At 41.4% G+C, this 22,646-nt stretch overlaps 1 protein-coding gene across 2 annotated transcripts; it reads left to right on the top strand.

The window, feature by feature from the left end:
* Window positions 1–1,933: 1,933 nt before the first annotated feature.
* ZNF614 (zinc finger protein 614) lies at window positions 1,934–21,121 on the top strand. Of its 2 annotated transcripts, none has more exons than XM_008966237.6 (5): window positions 1,934–4,652; window positions 8,441–8,671; window positions 15,900–16,026; window positions 16,289–16,384; window positions 17,036–21,121. In XM_008966237.6, exons 2-5 carry the CDS (start codon window positions 8,657–8,659, stop codon window positions 18,553–18,555), a joined length of 1,758 nt encoding a protein of 585 aa, XP_008964485.1. In that variant the 5' UTR covers window positions 1,934–4,652; window positions 8,441–8,656; the 3' UTR covers window positions 18,556–21,121. The 2 variants fall into 2 exon arrangements, with proteins under 2 accessions (XP_008964485.1, XP_034800703.1); XM_034944812.3 differs by lacking the exon at window positions 1,934–4,652 and adding an exon at window positions 4,660–4,847.
* Window positions 21,122–22,646: the final 1,525 nt, after the last annotated feature.

Here is a 22,646-nt window from a genome sequence, read left to right as displayed (position 1 = left end):
TGGAGAAAAAGTTTCAGATGGCAGTGAATACACTAGGATTTCAGTGATACATGCTGCCTCATCATCATTACTTCATACAGAAATAAAACTTATATGAAGGGTAACTTTAAAAAGGATCAGGAAATTCATGAAGTAAAAAAGTCTCATGAAAATGATACATAATGCCGGGCACGGTGGCTTGCACCTGTAATCCCAGCACTTTGGGAGGCCAAGGTGGGTGGATCACTTGAGGTCGGGAGTTCGAGACCAGCCTGATCAACATGGTGAAACCCCCCTCTCTACTAAAAATACAAAATTAGCCGAGCATGGTGGCTCATGCTTGTAATCCCAGCTACTGTGGAGGCTAAGCTGGAGAATCACTTGAACCTGGGAGGCAGAGGTTTCAGTGAGCCAAGATTGCACCATTGCATTCCAGCCTGGGCAACAAGAGCGAAACTCTGCCTCAAAAAAAAAAAACAAAAACCATATTTGAGGACTGTCACAAATCTAAACTCATGATACACTTGATATCTATTCTGTGACAGCATACCTTGCATCATATTATCAATGATTCCATAATTGTAAAGCGGGCTGTTCTTATCACTGATTAAATTTTAATCCTATATATAACACAGGTGTTTTCTGTGCCAACCTGGTGTTATTTATTAGTTCTTACATATTATAGGCCCCAAATTTATTTTTTTCAATTTACTGATAAATGTAATTCAGTATATTTGGATGTGTTTATCCAAGTTACTAGGTACCATTATGTAGTTTACAAAAATGCCTTAAATGTTATTTTTCTAAAATTTGTTTTGAAATAATTCTAGATTCACAAGAGATTACAAAATATACAAAAGTTTCCTGAGTATTCTTTGCTTAGCATCATCAATGTTATCTTACATAACCATAATAATAAAAACCACGGAGTTCTGCTCTTGTTGCCCAGGCTGGAGTGTAATAGCACGATCTTGGCTCACTGCAACCCTGCCTCCCAGGTTCAAGAGATTTTCCTGCCTCAGCCTCCTAAGTAGCTGGGATTACAGGCACCCACGACCACACTCGACTAATTTTTGTATTTTTAGTAGAGACGGGGTTTCACTATGTTGGCCAGGCTGGCCTTGAACTCTCGATCCCGGGCGGTCCACCCACCTCAGCCTCCCAAAGTGCTGGGATTACAGGCATGAGCCACCACGCCTGGCCTCCTCTTGCTACCTCTTTATACTCACACTGTCCTCCCAATATGACCCATGGTAGCCACTGATCCCATTACCCTAATTTTGTTATTTCAAGAATGCTATTAAAATGGAATCGTAAGGTACGCAAGCTTTGAGATAGGGCTTTGTTCACTCAGCAAATTACCCTTAAGATCTCTCCAAGTTGTTAGGTGTCTAAATAGTTTTAATTTTTGTTACTGAGTTAGTATTCTTTTAAATGGATGCACCAGGGTTTGTGTATCCATTCACTGTTGATGGATATTTGGGTTGTTTCCAGTGTTTTGCTGTTATAAATAAAGATGCTGTGACTATTTGTGTACCCAATATTGTGTGAACATTAAGTTTTTATATATTTGGGATAGACACTGGGGGCATGACTGCTGGCGAATATGGTAAATGTGTTTAACTTTATAAGAAATGGCCAAACTCTTTCCCAGAGTGGCTGTACTAGTTTACATTCCCACCACCAATGTGTAAGCATTCCATGCCCTTTCTAGCTCTTGGCATTGCCAGTGTGTTTTAGCTTTCCTATTAGGTGTGTGGTGGTATATGATCATGGCCTCAACTTACACACCCCTAACACAAAATGATATTAAGCATCTCTACATCCACTGAGAACCATATCAAGTAAAATTGTAACTTTTGCTTCCAACCAGCAAACCCAATGTTTAAAACTCAAAAGAATATTATATTTTATAACATATTTACCCTTTCTGTTCCTTTTTCTTCATTCCTGATGTAATATTTCCTTTAGTTATTTCCTTTTTGTGCGAACTTCCTTAATCATTTCTCTTTGAGCAGGCCTGGTGGCAAAAAATTATTAGTTTCCCTAGAAACAGGGTTCCTGTTTTCTCTATCCAGAGTTATTTCCCTTGATCTAATGAGATTTAATCCAGTTTATAAATGGTGAGTTCTCTTTATAAAAGTAATAGACATTTGCCATATAGTATTGTGGCAGAATTCAATCCCTGACTCCATATTGAGTAATTTACTTCTTTGAAAATATTTTTTGAGCTTCTACACCATGGCAGGCATGTTGTAGGCAATGGAGACACATCAATGAACAAAACAGGCAAAGTGCTGGCTTTGATATGACATACAGTCTGGTGAAGGAGACTGAGTAAGATAAATACAAAATCGAATTCAGTTAAGTGCTAGGAAGAAATATAAAGCCTGGTAAGTTCATAGATTGTAACCTGAGTTATTTTAGGAAGAGTTTTCAGGATAGGCTTTTCTGTGCAGATATAATTTGAACCAAAGCCTAAATATACTGTGGGGACACAGCCATCATATTTTTAAGTCCAGAACACTATAGAACTTTCTAAGTGTTTTCTTTGGGGTTCCTGCCTCAGCATTCTCTGAGAAGCTTGTAAAAGAAGGCAAATTCTTGAGTCACTCCCCAGACATTCCAAGCTAGAATTTTTGGGGATGGGGTTCGGACTCTGCATTTATAAAAAGAGCCTTCTTAAATTTGAACATCTCTGCCCTAAATTGTGGATTGGTGCTCCCATCACCATTCCCACACTGTAACAGGATGGATTCAGGGCAGATTGTCTCCAGCAATGAATCAGACAAAAGTGCTCCACCAACCAGGCCCTTGAATCACCTTCCTTGTCCCGTGAATCAGCACAGCCTGCCACGGCAAAGTTGTATCAGCCCACTCCTGGAAATGATCAGTGAAGGTCCCATCATGGGCTGCTCATAGTCCTGTGGACCAGGTGCTAAACTTACCTACCAGAGATTAACATTCCAGATGAACGGGGCTGAAATTTAATCCTGGATGGAATATGTTATAACACTCAAGAAATACGAACATGAAATTCTTATTCTCTAGAAATTACAAAACGTAAGTAAAATGAAGAAATTTTAAGTCACCATAATTGTACGGAACAGTCAAATATTGTTAGTATATTCTCCAGAATTTTTCAAATGCATGAGTATATTTATTTTCTGAAAGAAAACAGCCTATTTTGCATTTATCATGCCATGAACTTATACATCATCATACCTATTTTCTAAGATCAACATGTTTTATAATATATTCATGATTATGGTACAAAGATAGTAAAATTAAGTATAAATTGGGAATTTTTTCAAGTAAAAACATGGCATTCTCTACCTATGAACACAAACAATATTAATTCAAACTAAATGTCTTGTTTAACCAATCACAATTTTCCAAAAGATGTTTATGATTTCTTCCAATAACAAGACCATAAAATATATACTATCCTGCAGATCATTTTTTTGTCCTCTGACAAAGTTTTCTTTTTTATAAAACAATTGTAGCATATTCTTTTAAATTGATATATACTCTTACAGTTCAGCAGATGTTCCATAATTTACCAAAGTATTCATCTCTCATTGTAATTCCCTTTTTTTGTAAATTACAAAAGTTGTGGTTAATATTAAGACAGATTTGCCTAAATAGCTTTTAGAATTGCTGTGTCAAAGAAAACGAAAAAATTAAATTGGCTCTAGGTTGCCTTCCAAAAATACAATATTTACTTAAATCTTCTACAGTTACAACGCCAACATCTGCAAAAATAGAACTAATATTTTTTAAGTGTGACTTTTTTAAAAATCTGGAAACATTGCAAAGTAGGATGATCGCATTCTAATAATTTCATATTCTTAAGTGCCCCACTGTCATCTTCCTGTACTTCTGGAAGGAAACATGTAGATATTAACACGGTTGCACCTTCACCTCCTCATCCCCTTCCCCACTGGCAGTGGTTTTAATAGCAAGCCCCATGTGGGTATTAGCATTTAATGGAGCATCACTCCTGTTCTCGGCTTCGTCCATTCAGTCAGAGTCTAATCTAACCCACAAAAGCCTTACCCAGCCCACAACCCCCGCCCTATCCCCAAATCTAACACTTTCAGTGACCACTGGTTTTGGCAACTCTGTGACCGCTTCCTGGCCAGCACCGTGACTTCTTCAAACCTTGTTTATTTTTCCAAATTGTCCTGGATATGAGCATCTTCTCTGCCGTACGGCTGCTGCCTTCCTCTAAGATGGCCGTGCCCATGGTGCTCCAGCTAAGGCTCCACTCTCAGCTATAATGGGCACAAAGGGCGCCGCCATCTTTTTTCCACAGCAGGCTGAATAGAATGCCACTGCGCCGTGTTGGCCTTGGCTGGGCACCCGACTCTTGAGTGTCCCTTGCAACGAAGAGAGAAAGGCACTGAGGTGACTAAGAGTGATTCCCACAGCCATTATGGCCGCTCCTGTCAGAAACGCTGCGATGGGCGCAGCCCTGTGACCTCATAGAGCGGCGCCCGCAGTCTGAACTCGCGATCCCGGGCAGGCTCCGTGGTCCTCGCCTCACTTCACGGTCTTTACCGCTCAGCTTCCCGGAGGCCGCGCAGGAGCGCGTCTGAATAGGAAGCGTTTTCGGACGTGGATGCGGCGTTTTGTCGCTGCCAGTGGTGTCTGGAGAGGTTCGGGCTCGGGTGAGTCGAGTTCTGGGCATGGACTCGCGGCCTGTGGGTCTGCGTACCGATGGTGCGTGGAGCGTCCTGATTGGGGCTGTATTTGAACGCAGTCGCTGAGGAAGCGGGGCGTTAATGACGGGTCCTTTGGCTGTAGGGATGAAGAGTCTGAGGAAATCAGCGACGAGTCCGACTCTGTCTGGGTTTGGGGCCCTTGTGAGTCACTTGGCTTGTGGGGCTCAGTGATTGGGAACTGGAATGAGAAGTTTGTACCCGTGAACGCGGGGGCCTCGTTCAGGGTCGCGATTTAATGTGGGGCTCAGCCTTAGAGATGTCTGGGTTGGGGAGATATCCTCTCGATTTCCTAGACGTGTTTGGGGTTTCATATGGGATTTAATATAGGGCTGAGTCACGGAGAAGCCTGGTAGGGACTGTCAGTGTGTGAGGAGGTCCAGGGCCCCTTGATAATTGGTTGAAACCTTGAATGCGGGGACAGACTTGAAGGTTGCATTTCCCGTGCTCAAATCCACTTCCCTCCATCAAGTTCAAGTCCGTCCCCGCGGGCCGTACCAAAAACTTTTTTGTCTTTCCACATCGCCACTCTTCTCATAGGGAGACAGAGATCTGTGACGTAAAATTCATGACGTCATTTCATAAGCTGTTTAAGTTTTGTAGAGTCAGCAGTGATAGTGTTACATCTTACATTCCTGATTGTCACTGCTGCTGTGCACTTACCTTAAAGGACCCTAATATTTCTAACAGTTCCTTTATTTGGTGCCTCGGAGGCTTTTACACCCTGGGGCAATAAAATAAGGTTCTAAATGTGTGAAAGCTATGCCTTTCTTTAGACACAAGGTAACTTGTGTCTTTTTTCCTTGATCACTCTAATTAATGGGTATCAATTTTATTGATCTTTTCAGTCACTTTTCGTATTCTTCGTTGGGCGCTTTTTAAAAAAATGTGTTTCTGTTTTTTTTTTTCCACCGATTTCCACTTTCCTCTTTTTCAGTCAAATTGGTTTGTGTTTTAATTGCTCCTCGTTTTGTAGTTTTTCAGTTTGGACAATGAGTAATCATTTGAGGGTGTTTTCTGATACAGGTTTTTTTTTTCTTTTCTGATTTAAAGTTATTTTTTTAAAACAACTCCTTTAGGGACAGCTAATTAATGTTTATGTTGTGTTTTTGTTTCCAGTCAGTTCAAAATATTGTCCAATTTCCCATGTGATTTTCTTTTTCCTCTCTCTCTCCTTTTTTGAGACAGGGTCTTACTCTCGCCCTTGCTGGAGTGCGATGGCGCTGTCTCCGCTCCCACCTCCTGGGTTCAAGTGATTCTTCCATCTTGGCCTCCTGAATAGCTGGGATTACAGGCGGGGCCACCATGCCTGGCTAATTTTTTGTATTTTTAGTAGACGCGGGGTTTCACCATGTTGGCCAGTCTGGTCTGGAACTTCGGGCCTCAAGTGATCCACCCATCTCAGCCTCCCAAAGTGCTGGAATTACAGGTGTGAGCCACACCGTGCCTGGCTCATGATTTTCTTTTTAACCATGGTTATTCAGATCTGTGCTATTTTATTTCCAAATATTTGGATATTTTCTAAATTTCATTCTGATATTGATTTATAATTAAATTGTTGTGGTTGGAAAATATATTTAGAATTTATTGACACTTGTTTTATATCCCAGCATATCCCAGTAAAACAGGCCTTCCTCTTTTACTAATCCTCCTCAGCACAGACCCTTTACGGGTGTTGGGCTGGGGGACGGTCAGGTCTTTCCCTTCCCATGAGGCCCTATCTCAGGCTATCACATGGGATATTATCTTTCTTGAAGAATATAACATGTGCTCTTGAAAAAAATGTATATTTTACTGCTGTTGAGTGCAGTGTTAAATGTTCGTTAAGTCTAGTTAGTTGATAATGTTGTTCAAGTTTTCGGTATCCTTGCTGAGTTTCTATTTGTTTTCTTTATTATTGCAAGTAGGGTGATGTAGTCTTCAATTATTATTGTTGAATTGTCTAATCCTCTCTCATTCTGTTTTGCTTCATACGTTTTTAAATTATCATATTCTTATATATACACCCTTATATTATTATTGCCAGCCATTGTAACCATTGTTGCCACTCACCTAGGCCTTGGTGTCCAGAGTTTTATTGGATATCAGTTAACATACACACAATTGACTGCCTATGAGGCTGACTTCAATCTCCAGCTCCTCCAGATATCAAACTAATACCACGTGGTCCAAGGCCTCCCACAGTAAATCACATTATTAGGATAGACAATTTGGCATGGCTTAAATTGCCCTGATAACCAAAGACAGTTTTATCAAGCAGCGTATTCCAAAGGCTTAGAGTTTGCCTCATAGGAACTGTGGGCAAAGGACAAAGCTCTCTTGGGTAAAGTTACTCCTTTAGCGCATAATGTGAAATGAGACAGTTCTTGTGATTTGCTTAGTACATTGGTCTTGACATGAGGTATGTATACCCAAAGAGCTTACAGAGACTTTCGAACCAGTACATGGGCACACATGGTTTTTAAAGACATTCTTGGAGCCTTCCATGTGTTCTCTTTCCTAAAATTGATCTGTCTGATAATTCACCTTGAAGGGGGCCACCCCTCCACAACCTGTGGGTGTTTCTTGTCAGGTGGGATGAGAGACTGAGAAAAGAAATAAGAGACAAAGTATAGAGAAAGAAAAGTGGGCCCAGGAGACCAGCACTCAGCATACGGAGGACCCCACGCCGGCACTGGTCTCTGAGTTCCCTCAGTATTTATTGATCACTATCTCTACCACCTCGGAGAGGGGGATGTGGCAGGACAATAAGGTAATAGTGGGGAGAGGGTCAGCAGGAAAACATGTGAACAAAGGTCTCTGTGTCATAAATAAGTTTAAGGAAATGTGCTGTGCCTTGATGTGCACATTTCGCACACAAACATTTCGGTACAATAAAGAGCAGTATTGCTGCCCGCATGTCTCACCTCCAGCCCTAAGGCGGTTTTCTCCTATCTCAGTAAATAGAACAGACAATGGGGTTTTACACGGAGACATTCCATTCCCAGGGACGAGGAGGAGACAGATGCCTTCCTCTTATCTCAACTGCAAAGAGGCCTTCCTCTTTTACTGATCCTCCTCAGCAGAGACCCTTTACAGGTGTTGGGGTAGGGGACGGTCAGGTCTTTCCCTTCCCACGAGGCCATATCTCAGGCTATCACATGGGGAGAAACCTTGGACAATACCTGGTTTTCCTAGGCAGAGGTCCCTGCGGCCTTCCGCAGTGTATTGTGTCTCTGGGTAGTTGAGATTAGAGAATGGTGATGACTTTTACCAAGCATACTGCCTTCAAGCGCGTTTTTAACAAAGCACATCCTGCACAGCCCTAAATCCATTAAACCTTGAGTCAACACAGCACATGTCTCTGCTAGCACAGGGTTGGAGCTAGGGTTACAGATTAACAGCATCTCAAGGCAGAAGAATTTTTCTTAGTACAGAACAAAATGGAGTCTCTTATGTCTACTTCTTTCTGCATAGACACAGTAACAGTCTGATCTCTCTTTTCCCCAGACACCTGCCTCTGAGGCATTGTGCTGTGCTGGTTCTGCTTTCCCACCTTCTCTGTAATAGTCATGCCACTTCTACTTCACAAAAGAAAGGCATAGATTTCACACATTTAGAACCATGAAAACCTCTGAGGCAGCAAATAAAGGAACTGTTAGAAATATTAGGGTCTTTTATTTAAGGTAAGTGCAGAGCAGCAGTGACAATGTCTGGACCCAGGGTTAATGTACACTTAAAGCCATTTTGTTTATCAGTCCTCAGGTCCTGGCTCCCAGAAGCAAAATAACTCAAGTGAAGCAATGAAGGAAGAAGAAGGAGGTTGCTGGCCTTGGATATCATAATTTCTGGGGACAACTTTAAGTGGACACTAATATTTCTGACTAGGAAAACTTCAAAAACTTCATGGCAAATGCAGAAGAGACAAAGACGTATAGTCCATGTTATCCACTATTTTCTGAGCACAGAAGAAAATGATCAAGACCCAGGTGATATTTTCCCTTTGATTTTTTGATAGATTTATGGTGGCCTGAAGAAGTCAGTTGAACTTAAGGAAGTATATACTGGATAATTGTGTTCTAGGGAGAAATTAACTTACATTGCTTTTGGGAGTAGAGGTGGGGGTTCATTCTGCCTTAAGAAGTAGATTCTGGATCGCTTGAGCTCAGGAGTTCAAGACCAGCCTGGGCAACATGGTGAAACCCCGTCTCTACAAAAAATACAAAAATTAGCTGGGTGTGGTGGTGCACACCTGTAGTCCCAGCTACTCGGGAGGCTAAGGTGGGAGAATTGCTAGAGCTCAGGAGGACGAGCCTACAGTGAGCCATGTTTGCACCACTGCACTCCAACCTGGGTGACAAAGTAAGACCCTGTCTCAAAAAGAAGGAAAAAAAAGTAGACTCAATATGAAAGAATCCATGCTTTGTTGGTAGTTCAACTTTTGACCATTACAGTGATACATGAATCATCACTCAAGAAGGAACTATGGTTGTCATTTTAATGTACATACTCCAGACCATTTTTGGAATATTGGCATTCTTTGCATGCTGGTGCCTGCCAACCAACTTTTTTTAAATTACTAATTTATTTATTTATTTATTTTGAGACAGAGTCTTGCTCTGTTGCCCAGGCTGGAGTGCAGTGGCGCAGTCTTGGCTCACTGCAAGCTCTGCCTCCCAGGTTCACGCCATTCTCTTGCCTCAGCCTCCCAAGTAGTTGGCAGGAGACAGATGCCTTCCTCTTATCTCAACTGCAAAAAGGCCTTCCTCTTTTTCTAATCCTCCTCAGCACAGACCCTTTATGGGTATCCCCCGGTGTCACGCTGGGGGACGGTCAGGTCTTTCCCTTCCCACGAGGCCATATCTCAGGCTATCACTTGGGAAGAAACCTTGGACAATACCTGGCTTTCCTAGGCAGAGGCCCCTGTGGCCTTCTGCAGTGTGTTGTGTCCCTGGGTACTTGAGATTAGAGAATGGTGACGACTTTTAACAAGCATACTGCCTTCAAGTGCTTTTTTAACAAAGGACATTCTGCATAGCCCTAAATCCATTAAACCTTGAGTCAACACAGCACATATTTCTGCCAGCACAGGGTTGGGGCTACGGTTACAGATTAACAGCATCTCAAGGCAGAAGAATTTCTCTTAGTACAGAACAAAATGAAGTCTCTTATGTCTACTTCTTTCTACATAGACACAGTAACAGTCTGATCTCTCTTTCTTTTCCCCACATCTGACACCAGATATGTGGGGTTTTTCCCACACATCAATTCAATTCTCCATACCTATTAGGTATTCTAAAATTTACTCAATTCTGACACTAATTGCCTAGACTTAGGACAGACTCCACAGGTTGAGGGCTCAGTCCCACAATACTGCCCCCCTGAAAAGTGCTGGGTCCCCAGGTTACTCATAACTTCTTTTGGACTTGGCTACCAATTGGATGTCCCCACAACCCCCTTCTCAGATCTATTCATCTGCTAGAAGGCTCAAAAAATGCAGGAAGACAGTTTACTTACTAGATTACTGGCTTATTATGAAAGGGTACAACTCAGGAATGGCCAGTTGGAAAAGATGCATAGGTCAGGTAATGGGGAAGGGCCTCAGGGCTTCCATGCCCTTTCTGGGTATTCTACCCTCCCAGGACTACCCTATGTTCAGCAGCCTGGAAGCTCTCAACCTCATCCTTTTATTGTTTTGGTGGGTTTATTACATAGGCATAATTTATTAATTCATTAACTATTGGTGGTAAGCTCAATTTCCATCACCTCTCCCTTCCACAGAGGTCAGGGGTTGGTTGGAGAGGTGAGACTGAAAGTTCCAACTGTCTATCACAAGGTTGGTTCCCCTGGCAACCAGCTCCCTTCCTGAGGCCATGGAAGAGCCCCAGGCACCAGTCATCTCAATAGCATATAAAAGACACTTCAGCAATTCCAAAGATTTGGAGGGCAGAGACCAAATGTATATTTATTTTTCACAGTCTGGTATATAGAAAGTGACACGGATAAGAAGTATATTTGGTCATTGTTCCCAGTTCATGGCACAGTATGCTTAAAACCCTTGGAATTTCTTCCTGAGAAATAGGTGTGTCTTTTGTTATTCATAAGGAAACCCTGTGATACACCTGAATTTCTGCTCATGAGGTGACTACTGATGAGACCTCTAGATAGTGTCAGGATGAGACTGGTCCCCAGAAAGACCAAGCAATTAGAGGATTGGAACTGAAAGGAGGAATGGACTGGAGAGTAAGTTCTATAAAAACTCTTGAACAGGCCGGGCATGGGGGCTCGCGCCTGTAATCCTGAGCGGATCATGAGGTCAAGAGATCGAGACCATCCTGGCCTACATGGTGAAAGCCCGTCTCTACTAAAAATACAAAAATTAGCTGGGTGTGGTGGCACGTGCCTATAGTCCCAGCTACTCAGGAGGCTGAGGCAGGAGAATCCCTTGAACCCGGGAGGTGGAGGTTGCAGTGAACTGAGATCGTGCCACTGTGCTCCAGCCTGGGTGACAGAGCGATACTCCATCTCAAAAAAAAAAAAAAGTTGTATTTATTATTATTATTATTTTGAGACAGAGTCTCGCTCTGTCGCCCAGGCTGTGAGTTTTTTTCTTTTTTCTTTTTTTTTTTTTTTTTGAGATGGCGTCTCGCTCTGATGCCCAGGCTGGCGGGCACTGGCATGATCTTGGCTCACTGCAAGCTCCGCCTCCGGATTCATGCCATTCTCCTGCCTCAGCCTCCCGAGTAGCTGGGACTACAGGCACCCACCACCACGCCCGGCTAATTTTTTGTACTCTTGAACAAGCTTCAGGTTTGTGAACATACCAGGGTGCTGGGAGGATGCCACACCCAGAGAGGAATGGAAGCTTGGCACACCCTCTTCCATATCTTGCCCTATGCATTTCTTCAGTCTGGCTGTTCCTCAGTTATATCCTCTATTATTAACTAGGTACCATAGGTAAAGTGTTTCCTGAGTTCTATGAGCTGTTCTAGTAAATTATCAAACCTGAGGAGGGGTTTGTGGGAGCCCCTAATTTATAGCCAGTTAGTCAGAAATACCGGTAGCCCAGGACTTGTGACTGGCATCTTAAGAGGAGGCAGTCTTTTTTTTTTTTTTTTTTAATTATATATTCTCCAATTTAAAAATTTTAATTGAAAAGTAAACTTTAATGTCGAAAATGCAAACTTGGGGAGGGCAGAAAGATCACACACAAGGCTGTCACTTCACACTTGGAGGGTCGCACAGCAGCCGCGCAAAGGCGCTCCTCACTTCCCAGACGTTGCGGGGGCCAGGCAGAGGCACTCCTCACTTCCTAGATGGCGGCGGTGGTGTGGGGCAGCCGGGCAGAGGTGCTCCTCACTTCCCAGATGGTGGGCGGCTAGGCAGAGGCGCTCCTCACTTCCCAGACAGTGGGGCGGCCGGGCAGAGGAACTCAAGAGGAGGCAGTCTTGTAGGATTGAACCCTTAAATCTGTGGATTCTGACAAAGATAGTGTCAGAATTGAATTGAATTGTTGGACGTCTAGTTTATGTTTAGATAATTGGAGAATTGGTTGTTAGTGTTGGAAAACACTGCACAAAAACATTCAGTGCTGCAAATCTTGCCAACACTTACTATGTTATCAAATTGTGTATTTTCCATGATCTAGATGATCCAGTATTATTTTGCCTTATTTTGCATTTTCCCATTCACCAGTGAGGTTCAGATCCTTCTCATCTCTTTGTTGTTTCTTTGGATTATTTATTCTGTCATAAAGTGTCTTTAGTCTTTGTTCATTTAATTTTTTTGTGGTCTTACTGATTTATAATTGTTTATCTTGACTGGATATTGATTCTTTTATATGTTGCAAATATTTTTCTAGAGTCTTACTTCTCTTTTAGCTTGTTCAAAATATTTTTTCCCATGCAGAAGTCATTTTTTTTAAAGCCTTTTACTTATATCATGAACATGTTTTCATTTATTCCTTTTTTTTTTTCTTTATTTGAGACAGGGACTCGCTCTCTTCCCCAGGATGGAGTGCAGTAGCACAATTATGGCTCACTGCAGCCTCAACCACCATCTGCCTGCCTTAGCCTCCTGAATAGCTGAGACCACAGGCATCCACTACCACACCCAGCTAATTTTTTGTTCTTTGTAGAGAATAGAGACAGAGTCTCACTATGTTGCTTAGGTTGGTCTCAAACTCCTGGGCTCAAACTCTCCTCTGGAAGTACTGTAATTACAGATGTGTGCCCCACTCCTGGCCTCATAAGGTCTTCTTAAGTTTACATCTTATATTCATTGTCTATTAATACCTAAGAAATTACTCCAAAATGTAGTGACTTGAAACAACACTTAAAAAAAAAAATCTCACACTTTCTGTGGCTCAGGAATAAGGGCATGGCTTACCTGGCTACTTTGATTCACAGTCTCTCATGGGGGTTGTCGTCAAGGTGTTAGCTGGGTTGGAATCTGATCTGAAGGCTGAAATGGGGAAAGATGCAGTTCTAAGCTCACTTATGTGGTTGTTGGGAGGATTCATTTCCAGAATGAGAAATGAGGCAGTTTAGTTGAGGTCCTCAGTTTCTACCTGTCTGTTTGTCAAAGCCCACCTTTAGTTTTTTGTCACATGCACCTCCCCTATGTGCCAAATTGTTTAATCAAAGCTAGAAAATGACAGATTCTGCTAGCAAGATGGAAGTCATATAGAGTGTAATCTTAAAGTGGCATCTTGTCATTTTTGCTGTATTCTTTTCTTTAGAAACAAGCTTTTAGGCCACTTCATACTCAGGAGGATGGTACTGCACAGGGGCAGGAACACCTAGAGTGTAATAAAGAATTTGGCTAGCCTTTGTTTTCGTTCCTGGGAGGTAACCTCTAAACCCTTGTAATTACCCAAGTTATGAGTGTCTCTGTCATTCATGGTGGGCCACTCATATTTGATAGTTTATATCTGTATGTATAGTGGTGACTCATAGTGGATCCCTAGATAATTTATGGCAATGACATGACTGGATAGGGGCTGCCCATGCCAAAAAGAGCACTAAGTGATTAGAGAGTTGTGGCTTTGAGCCATGTAATACCAGTCAGGAAGGGGAGGGAACTGGAGACTGAACTCAGCTACATGGGCAATGCTTCAATAAACTGTGCCTACATCATGAAGTCTCAATAAAATCTCTGGACATCAGAGTTTAGGTGCGCCTCGCTGGCTGGCAAGTACTCTTGAATATTGTTACACAATGTAGTCAGGAAGATGTAATGCCACCAAGGATTCCATGAGGAGAGGACAGTCAGCAGCTTTGTGTTTGGAACCTTCCCAGACCTCACCCTGTGCATATTTTCCTTTAGCTGATTCTGATTTGTGTCATTTTGCAATAGTGAAGTGCTAATTGTAAACACAGCACTTTCTTGGGTTCTCTGAGTTGTTCTATCAAGTTATTAAACCTGAGGGAGTCATGGTAGCTCCACACATTTGTAGCCAGCTCGCTGGAGTTGAGGGTGGTCTCTGTAGCCTTAAGCTTGCAGCTCGTGTCTGAAGTGAGGGCAGTCTTGTGGAGGATTGTGCTTTTAACCTGGGAAGTTTGGCCTAACCCAGGTAGTTGATGTCAGAAGTCACTGCAGCTAGAGAATGAGATTATCAGAGGACACCTTAGAGTTGGCCTGCAAGATTTCCATCCAGTAATAAATTCTTTTGGACTGTGGAGTGAGGTAGAAATTTAACTTTACACTTACCCAGTCGATAGACATCTCACATAAAGATTTTGGAATGAGATAAACTGACCAGGCTTGAGTACTTGCGCACTCTCATGAATCTACTTTCTTGACTATGCAGCATCCCACACAGTAATATAGCATAGACTCTCTTATCAGTATTTCCTTGGATCTTAGTTACCTCTACTTCACACTCTGCAGTTCTCTGAAAAGTTATTGTGAAGCAGGAGAATGACAGTTTAGTTGACAAACAGGTCCTTGATATCATGGTTGTAAGACAGCAAGTCATCTGCTAGCCATGTGTTTTAATCCCAAATGGCCTTCCAAAATTGGCCTTTTTTGTTGCAAGAATTAGGACTTTGAAGATTGTATTCCATACGTTTCTGGATTCTATTATTGAAATGTCAGCCATCAGTATATTTTGTTATTTCTCTGTAGGTAATCTGTCTTTTGTCTCTTGATGATTCTATAGTTTTCCCTTTGCATTTGATGTATGGTAGTTTCAGTCTGATGTGTCACACCAGTTGTGACTTCCTGCTCTGAACTTGTTGGGATTTCTGAATTTGAGATTTGAGGTATTTAGTCCTGAAATATTTTAGGTTTTGGATATTTATTAATAGATATTGCTTCTCTATTACACTATTTTCCCTTTTAGAAACCATAAGTGGGCATACACTAGGTCTTGCAACTCTGTATTTCATATTTATTAACTTCTTTGTTATGATTTATCTTTTTTCTCTGTACTGCATTTTCTGCCATTTCCACTTATATATTCCAATTCACCAATAATCTTCAGTGTATCTAATATGCTGTTAATCTGTCCATTAATACACATATGTATATATGTTTTTCTGTTAGAAGTTTTTTTTTGCTGGGCGCAGTGGCACACACCTGTAATCCCAGCACTTTGGAAGGCCGAGGCAGGAGGATCTCTTGAGGCCAGGACTTCAAGACCAGCGTGGTCAACATAACAAAACCCTGTCACTACAAAAATTGGTAGTAGCATCCACCTGTAGTCCTAGTTACTTGAGAGGCTGAGGTGGGAAGGTCGCTTGAGCTTAGGAGTTCAAGGTTGCATTGAGCTATTACTGTGACACTGCACTCCATTTGGGGCTACAGAGCAAGACCCTCTCTCTTTAAAAATTAAAAAATAAATAAAAATCTAATCAACTTTAGGGGCCTTTTGTGCTTTATACAGATATAGTTTCATCTTTTCTCTTACATTTATTTAAAAGCACTATTTTATGAATTCAAGATGTGAAGTCTATTCATGACAGATCCTTATATTGGTTGTGAAGTCATTGGTAATGTAGGGATGTTTTATTTGTCCTGATGTCATTTGCCTATGTTTAATATTTAGAAATAGGCGCTAAAATGTATAGATAGAGGATTTTGCTCCTACCAAAGTATATTTGAGAAAGAAATATAGATGCAGGCTGTATTGTGAAAATTTTTAAAAAATTATCTTATACTTCTATATTAACAATAGGAGTTTATATCATATTGAATAGGACTTTGTAATTACAGGAATCACTGACCCTGGAGGATGTGGCTGTGGAATTCAGCTGGGAGGAGTGGCAGCTCCTGGACACTGCTCAGAAGAACCTGTACCGGGATGTGATGGTGGAGAACTATAACCACCTAGTATCACTGGGTAAGAATAGTTCCCCTGTGTCACCTAGAGGTGCCTACAATGCCCAGACACCGTCCTATGCTCACCTAATCAAAGCTTTACAGTCACTGTGGTGTTTGGAAGAGTTACATTTTTAGTCCCCTCTCTGACCCCAAAGTGGTATAATCTCTTCTAAGAGAGAATGCTTACTTTGAAATTGTTTTCTTCATCGAATGTATTATTTTTCCATCTTGACATACTGGACTCCAATTCAGGATGTTTGTTTGTCTTTCCTCATGAACAGGGTATCAAACTAGCAAACCAGATGTACTCTCCAAGTTGGCACATGGACAAGAACCATGGATAACAGATGGTAAAATTCAGAATAAAAATTGTCCAGGTAAGTGAGAACCAGCAAGGACAGTGGCTGTAGGAGTCTTATTGTAGTCATTAAGGAAAGGTGTCACAGATGTGAATTATCTGAGGGTACCTAAGCAGCTCCACCATATATTCGTCTCCCCATCTGATAACTTTTTTAATGTTGTTATAGCTTTAAAGACTTTTTGTCTTTTCTTGGATCTGATTTCTTGGATATATTTCAGCTTATATCTTCATAATTTCCTTTTATACTGGGATCGTAGAGTTGACAATAAAGAGCCAGCCCCCAGCAAATCATCTCATAAGCTAAGTTTTTTTTTTTTTTTTTTTTTTAGACTGAGTCTCGCTCTATCACCCAGGCTGGAGTGCAATGGCCCAATCTCGGCTTGCTGCAACCTCGTCCTCCTGGGATCAAGTGATTCTCCTGCCTCAGCCTCCTGAATAGCTGGGATTACAGGCATGTGCCACCACGCCTGGCTAATTTTGTAATTTTAGTAGAGACGGGGTTTCGCCACATTGGTCAGGCTGGTCTTGAACTCCTGACCTCGTGATCTGCCCGCCTCAGCCTCCCAAAGTGCTGGGATTGCAGGCATGAGCCACCGTGCCCGGCCTCATAAGCATTTTTATCTCATACAATTCTCATGGAAGAATTTGTTACTCTGTTCTTTCTTAGGAATCGGGAAAGTTGACAGTCATCTGCAAGAGCACTCTCCAAACCAAAGACTTCTGAAGAGCGTGCAGCAATGCAATGGACAGAATACACTTAGAAATATTGTACATCTCAGCAAGACACATTTTCCTATAGTGCAAAATCATGATACATTTGACTTGTACAGAAAAAATTTGAAATCAAGTTTAAGTTTAATCAACCAGAAGAGAAGACATGGAATAAATAACCCTGTTGAGTTTATTGGAGGTGAGAAAACACTTCTACATGGTAAGCATGAACGTACGCATACTAAAACTAGATTTTCTGAAAATGCAAAATGTATCCATACTAAATTCCAAGTCTTCAAGCATCAGAGGACTCAGAAAATTGAGAAACCCCATGCATGCATTGAATGTGAGCAAACCTTCCTTAGGAAGTCTCAGCTCATTTACCATGAGAACATTTGTATACAAGAGAATCCTGGAAGTGGTCAATGTGAGAAATTATCCAGAAGTGTCCTGTTCACTAAGCATCTGAAAACTAATACAACAGACAAAATCTGTATACCCAATGAATATAGAAAAGGCTCTACTGTGAAGAGTAGTCTCATTACACATCAACAAACCCATACAGAAGAGAAATCCTATATGTGCAGTGAGTGTGGAAAGGGCTTTACAATGAAGCGCTATCTAATTGCTCATCAGCGAACTCATAGTGGAGAGAAACCTTATGTGTGCAAAGAATGTGGAAAAGGTTTCACTGTGAAGAGCAATCTCATTGTACATCAGCGAACTCATACAGGGGAGAAACCCTATATATGCAGTGAATGTGGAAAAGGCTTCACCATGAAGCGCTATCTTGTTGTACATCAGCGAACTCATACTGGAGAGAAACCCTATATGTGCAGTGAATGTGGAAAAGGCTTTACCGTGAAGAGCAATCTCATTGTACATCAGCGCTCCCATACAGGAGAAAAATCTTACATATGCAGCGAATGTGGAAAAGGCTTCACTGTCAAACGCACTCTCATTATACATCAGCGAACTCATACAGGAGAGAAATCTTACATATGCAATGAATGTGGTAAAGGCTTCACCACAAAGCGCACTCTTATTATACATCAGCGAACTCATACAGGAGAAAAACCCTATGAATGCAATGAATGTGGTAAAGCCTTCAGCCAGAAAATATGCCTCATACAACATGAGAGATGTCATACAGGAAAGACTCCCTTTGTATGTACCGAGTGCGGAAAATCCTATTCACACAAATATGGCCTCATTACCCATCAGAGAATTCACACAGGAGAGAAACCTTATGAGTGCAATGAATGTGGAAAAGCCTTCACCACAAAGTCAGTACTCAATGTACATCAAAGAACGCATACAGGAGAGAGGCCGTATGGATGCAGTGATTGTGAGAAAGCCTTCTCCCACTTATCAAACCTTGTCAAACATAAGAAAATGCACACAAGAGAAATGGGTAGAATCAGTCAAGTTGAAAACTCCTGTAATGGAGAGTCACAGCTCCTTCCTTATAAGTGAACTCATGCAGAAGAAAACCCTACTAGTGCCGTGACTATGGAAATGCCTTTTGTAGCAACTCAGACTTCATTAAACATCAGTGTGTTTCTAGCCAATTGGAACATAAACATGGTGCTGCCTGTTGACAGATGTGTGTCTGTCCTCAGGAGGTGAAATGATTTGCCCTAGAGATCAATTTGATGAATACAGTAAATAAGGTAGTGCCTTTAGTGGTCTTTTACCTCATATTTTCTGTCAATGAAAACACGTTGAATAAACTATATTAATGTGGAGATGTTTTGAGCAATAATTTCTGCTCATATGTCTGAAAAGTATACAGAGATAAATTCTGTGAATACAAAGACTAAGAAAAGTCTTCTGTGGAAAGATAGACTTTATTATCAGGTTTCATCATAGATTTCAACGTAAGTGAGCTTATTGTTGATAGAAACATGATGACCATGACAAAGTCTTTACTCAGAAATATGACCTCAGTGAGTGTCAAAGTTTACACTGGAAAATAACTTTAAGGTGACAGTATTGATGGCAGGATTTCAGCGACGCACTCTGCTTCATCATTTGTCAGGAGATCACATAGAAAGTAAAATTGTTCCGAACATGCTATCAAATAAATGTGGAACACCTTTAGCAAACTATCAACAGCTCATAAAGGCATGAAATGTGGTGAAAATGATGAATATTTGAGTGCTTTTTCTTAATAAGTATAACCTTAAACATCAGCTAATACACCTGGTGTGCATTTTCAGACAGGATACCTTAATCCTCATTTCTAGTTGCCTTGCCAATGATTCCATAATATACTGTCTCATTACTGTTTATTTTTACTGTTGTGTAAAATTGTGGTGTAATGAGAAATACATTTGGTCTCTGTTCCTGGTTCCTGGCATAGAGCTCCTAAAACGCTTAGAACTTCATGAGTGATAAGAGTTTTTTGGTTTTGTTTTGTTTTTGCTGTTGTTGTTATTCATAGCACTGCCCTTTTAATTACACCTGATTATACTACTGAAGTGACTTATGGTTGCTCCCCTAGACAGCCTCAGAATGGGGCTGTTCTCTAGGAAGATCAAGTAACTAGAGGATGGAAACTTTGTGCCCCATTTCTCCCACCTCCTGGAAGGGGAGGGGTGCTGGAAATTAGATTAGACAATGAGATTAAGAGAACTCCAAATAGCCCAGGAGGGTGGTGCACCCCCAACTTCATAGGGATAGAGGCTCCTGAGATTAGGAGAACCCTTTTTAGGCTTTACTCTATGTACCTCTTCATTTGAGTGTTCATTTGTGTCCTTTATAACCAGTAAAACAAAGTACGCTGTTTTCTTGAGTTTTGTGAGCCCTGTAGCAAATTATCAAACCTGAGTAAGGTAGTGGGAACTCGGAATTTATCACCATTCAGAACTGCAGGTTGTCCTTGTGAGTGGCATCTGATGTGGGGGAAGTCTTGGACTGAGCCCCTTAACTTGTGGAGTCTGCACTAATTTAGACTGCACTAACTAACTTGGACTGCACTAACTTGTGGAGTCTGCACTAATTTAGACTGCACTAACTAACTTGGACTGCACTAACTTGTGGAGTCTGCACTAACTTGGAGAAGTTAGTGTCAGAATTGAATTGTAGAACACCCAGTTGTTCAGAATTGAATTGTAGAACACCCAATTGGTGTGGGAGAATTAGAGAATTTATTTGTGTCAGAAAATACTCCAGAACAACCACCCCATATTATGATTAGCTCTTTTCCTTTCTTTGGCTCTGAGCTTAATTGTACATTAAGCAAACTTAAGTAGAAAAGAAACTGAATATGTTAAATATATTAACATAACAACATATTTGGACTTGCTTAACTAAGATTATAGAGATGATCAGTTTATAAAACCACCTTCAACTTAAATAAATTTGAACTCAAAAGAAATTGCAAAACCAGTCTAGAGGCTTTGCTAGTATCCTTCAACCAATTTCTAGTAAAAATATCCTATATAACCATAATTATCAAAACCAGAAAAACAACATTGGTAGGATACTATAAAGTAAACTAATCTTATTTTGGATTTGACTAATTTTTACATGTTTTTTTCTTTTTTAGTTTGTACTCTAAGAAGTTGTATTACATGTACAGATTCGTGTAACCACTGCAACCACATAAAACTAATGAACACAAAGTCCCTCATGCTACCTTTTTATGCTTACACTCCATCCAAACCTAACTCTGCCAACCACTTTTCTCCTATCAGTATAATTTCATCATTTCATGAATGTGATAAAAATAAAATTGTTTTTGTAAATGGTTTTTATAAATTTTATATAAATAAGTTATGAATTTTTATTGATAGAGAGTATGTAAGCTTTTGGCATTTTTGTCACTCAGCAAATTACTCCTAAGGTTTATATGAGTTGATGAATAGTTGTTTTATTATTTTTTTTACCACCATGTATCTAACCAGATGAAAGTTGTTTATATTAGAGAGTAGTATACATATTTGATGTAGTAGTTTGTTTATCCATTCACCTATCAGATATATTTGCACTGTTTTCCTGGTTTTAAGTGCTATAAATAAAGATGCTGTGAAATCTACATACAGCTTTTGCTTTTGCTTTTTTTTTTTTAGGATTTACAATCTTAACCTCTTTTTTTTCTTTTTTAAGAGACAGGGTCTCTTGAGAGGCCGAGGCAGGCGGATCACTTGAGGTCAGAAGTTCAAGACCAGCCTGGCCAACGTGGCGAAACCCTGTCTCTACTAAAAATACACACAAAAAATTAGCTGGGTATGGTGCTGGGCTGTTGGGAGCCGAAGGCCCGTGGGATGTGACCAACTCAGCATTCCACTGGAGGCTATATGATCAAACAGCAAACTTTATCATGAATGCACGATGTGGGCAAACTCATGACTGCTTCCGCTGCCAGAAGGTTTGCTGAGGGCAATCGCTTCCTGGTGCTGAGCTCCTTGAGGTTATCTACTGGGACATCTAGAGAATGCCATCTTGCAAACCCTACTCTGGACTGAGCAGCTGACCCCTTCTTCCACCTGCCTTCTCACTATCTCTTTTGCCTAATAAATATGGAGGGCTGTGTAAAGCTCAGGGCCCTTGTCCACTAGAGGCAAGGTGTCCCCTGATCCCTTCTTCCAAATATACTCTTTTGTCTCTTTTATTCCCGTTTCCCCCACTTTTTTCAGTCCCCCTAGGTCCTTGTGGGTTACGTAGTGGCGCCCCAAATAGTGACAGGATCAGGCGCTCTACAGTTGGTGCCTGTAATCCCAATTACTTGTGAGGCTGAGGCAGGAATCACTTGAACCTGGGAGGCAGAGGTTGCAGTGAGCTGAGATCCTGCCACTGCACTCCAGGCCTGGGCAACGGAATAGGCTCTGTCTGAAAAAAAAACAAAAACAAAAACAAACAAAAAAAGAGTCTCTGTTGCCTAGGCTGGAGTGCAGTGGTGCGATTATAGCTCACTGCAGCCTCAAACTCCTGGGTTCAAGTGTTCCTCCTGCGTCAGCCTCCCATGTAGGTGGGACTATGTGTGTGCACCCTCATGCCTGGCTTTTTTTTTTTTTTTTTTTTTGTAGAGACAGCATGTTTTAGGCCATTCTTGCATTGCTATAAATAAATACTTGAGGCTGGATAATTTATAAGAAAAGAGGTTTAATTGGCTTATGATTCTACAGGCTGTACAGGAAGCATAGCACTGGCATCTGGTCCTGGGGAGGCCTCAGGAAGCTTACAATCATGGTGGAAGGTGAAGAGGGAGCAGGAGTAAGACAGAGTGGAGGGGGTAGGTGCTGCACACTCAAATAGCTAGATCTTGCTAGTACTCACTATTGCAAGGGCAGCATCAAGCCATGAGGGATCTGCCCCCATGACTGAAACACCTCCCACCAGGCCCCACCTTCAACATTGGGGATTACATTTCCTTTTTTTTTTTTTTGAGATGGAGTCTCACTCTGTCTCCCAGGCTGGAGTGCAGTGGGACGATCTCGGCTCACTGCAAGCTCTGCCTCCTGGGTTCACACCATTCTCCTGCCTCAGCCTCCCGAGTGGCTGGGACTACAGGCGCCCGCCACCATGCCCAGCTAATTTTTTTTTGTATTTTTAGTAGAGAC

This window comes from Pan paniscus, chromosome 20 (assembly GCF_029289425.2).
Source record: "Pan paniscus chromosome 20, NHGRI_mPanPan1-v2.0_pri, whole genome shotgun sequence".
Lineage (NCBI taxonomy): Eukaryota > Metazoa > Chordata > Mammalia > Primates > Hominidae > Pan > Pan paniscus.
The sequence above is the reverse complement of the archived record's forward strand: the minus strand, read 5'-3'. Positions and strand labels throughout refer to the sequence as shown.

Bases quoted from the DNA above. Each gene is read 5' to 3' on its own strand.
- ZNF614 (XM_008966237.6), top strand. The intron at 16,027-16,288 runs GTAAGAATAGTT...CCTCATGAACAG, and splicing joins TAACCACCTAGTATCACTGG to GGTATCAAACTAGCAAACCA. The intron at 16,385-17,035 runs GTAAGTGAGAAC...GTTCTTTCTTAG, and splicing joins TCAGAATAAAAATTGTCCAG to GAATCGGGAAAGTTGACAGT.